A 2,397-nucleotide genomic window follows, 5' to 3' on the forward strand; every position below is an offset into this window, starting at 1 on the left:
GGTGGAACTTAAAAGTATGTGAATATAAAAACAAATTTATAAGTATGCAGAATTATGTGAGTATATTTTCTCCTTTTAAGGAAAAAATCATTGTCTTTTCTAAATGCCTCTAGTTATAATTGCTAGATTAATACATTTTAGTGTTTTGGATAAAGAACTTTATTTTCTAGAGTGATTATTTTTAATCAGAAAATCATCTAAACACTTTTTGTGACACTATAGTTTGTTACTTCTTTGGATGTGAGTATTGTAAAGTCAAATGCTACAAATGCAGGACAGCATAGAATTCCTGAGCAACTTCACAATGAATACACCAACTTTCTTGTTGACTGGCATTCCTGGCCTAGAATCTGCTCATGCCTGGATCTCCATCCCCTTCTGCTGCCTTTATGCCACCGCCCTCTCTGGGAACAGCATGATCCCCTTTATCATTGTGACCCAGCAGAGTCTGCATGAACCTATGTACTACTCCCTCTCCGTGCTCTCAGCACTGACCTGGGTTTGACTATTTCTACAATGTCAACCACTCTGAGGATCCTGTGGTTTCGTGCAAATGAAATCAGTCTAGACTGGTGCATTGTTCAGATGTTTTTTCTTCACGGGTTCACATGTATAGAATCTGGGGTGCTGGTGGCTATGGCTTTTGACCGTTACATAGCAATCTGTAATCCTCTTAGATACACTACAATTCTTACTAATTCTAGAATCATTCAGATGGGGTTCCTAGTGATTATGCGTGCTATAGTATTAATAGTTCCCCTACTTTTGCTCCTTAAGCTCGTTTCTTTCTCCCATTCCTACTGTTATCTTTCTTTCTCCCATTCCTACTGTTATCATCCAGATGTGATTAAGTTAGCATGTTCAGACACTCGGGCCAACAGCATCTGTGGATTAGTTGATCTCCTTCTAACCACGGGAGTAGATACTCCAAGCATTGTCTTGTCTTATATACTGATCATCCGTTCTGTCCTCACTATTGCCTCCTCTGGAGAACGGTACAAGGTCTTCAGCACCTGTGTGTCCCACATTGGAGCAGTTGCTATTCTCTACATCCCTATGTTTAGCCTGTCCTTGGTGCATCGCTATGGTCAGTCAGCCCCCAAAGTAGTCCATTTGATGATGGCCAATGTTTACCTTATTTTACTCCCTGTGCTCAACCCCATCATCTATAGTTTAAAAACAAAACAAATCCAAAAGGCTATCCTTAGTTTGCTCCTTACAAAATAAAAAGAGATTGCTCTTAACTTCTGAAAAGCCTGATAGTTTTTCTGTTTTTACTAATGGCCCACAAAGATGTATTCTACCAATCTTTCAAAACAGCCTAGTGAAATATATACCATTATTTAAAATACAATTAAAATATGGTTAAATGCAGTTCTAGATCCACTTAGTCCACACATCTAACATGGAGTAGAGTTGATTTCTTTATCTAAGATTCCCATATCTTAGACTATGTGCTCTGTATTCCACACTTTGCCAAATGTACCCAGGGGAGATGCTACATGGTCAGAAGTATAATATGGAACACCAAGACTCCTTGCCTCATTTCTAAATGTTTCATAGCTTTTTAAAAACTATTTTACTTCATTGCCTTCATAGCAATATAAAATATATTGATAAGAACATATAGTTTAGACAAGTGATTATCAAGTGGCAGTCAAAAGAAGTTAGGAATAGAATTAGGAATATTTCTTTTTTTTATTTGATGAATGGAATAGAAATCAGTATCAAAAGAGATCACCATATAAAATGCAAGGATCTTAGAGCAGATGTTACTGGTTTGTTTCTAAATAATTTATTAGGAAATTTATATTATGAAAATTTATATAAGGAAAATGGTTCATTAAGAATTTAATATAATCCATGTTATCTGGATCACAAGAAAATAAAACCCAAAGTGGACACACTCACATTAATTTCAGCAAAATTTCATGTTCTGTGAATGTCAATGACTTATAAGACTTCCTTACCAACCAACAAGCTAAAGTTGAAGTTGAGTGTTGATTCTCTGCTGATAGACAATTTGTACAGAGTTAGACACAAAATATTTACTTCCTAAAAAGGGATTGAGGAAAGTTTTTGGATTTAGGAGAAAACGAAAAGCTTAAACTCTCTGATACACAGAGAAAATTAGAGGTGCAAAGAGTGGTGATATATATGATGGATGTCACGTGCAAGCCACAAAAACTCGACACCAGTGTGCTGGATCCAGTGCACGTCAGCTGGCAAACCCATTTTGTCTACTTTTTTCCAACTATGGACTCATTAAAGAATGACATTCCCCCTCATGATACTTGATTCATCAACACACATGTGATGTAGGTGTACTTTACTGTGTTTGCCCTTTCAATAGAGTAAGAGAAGTTAACAGATTAATAAACATACATACTTTTGTTC

General features: G+C 36.3%; 1 protein-coding gene across 1 annotated transcript; it reads left to right on the forward strand.

Moving 5' to 3' along the window:
• The first annotated feature begins 259 nt into the window (after window positions 1-259).
• On the forward strand, window positions 260-1,227 carry LOC126493956 (olfactory receptor 51F1-like). The gene is given in 2 exon segments (XM_050131096.1): window positions 260-473; window positions 476-1,227. Coding segments are annotated over 2 exon segments (966 nt in total).
• The last annotated feature ends 1,170 nt before the right edge of the window (window positions 1,228-2,397 follow it).

The sequence above is a fragment of the Alexandromys fortis genome, unplaced genomic scaffold (assembly GCF_014885135.2).
Source record: "Alexandromys fortis isolate MF-2015 unplaced genomic scaffold, M_Fortis_MF-2015_v1.1 scaffold_360, whole genome shotgun sequence".
Taxonomy (NCBI): Eukaryota; Metazoa; Chordata; class Mammalia; order Rodentia; family Cricetidae; genus Alexandromys; species Alexandromys fortis.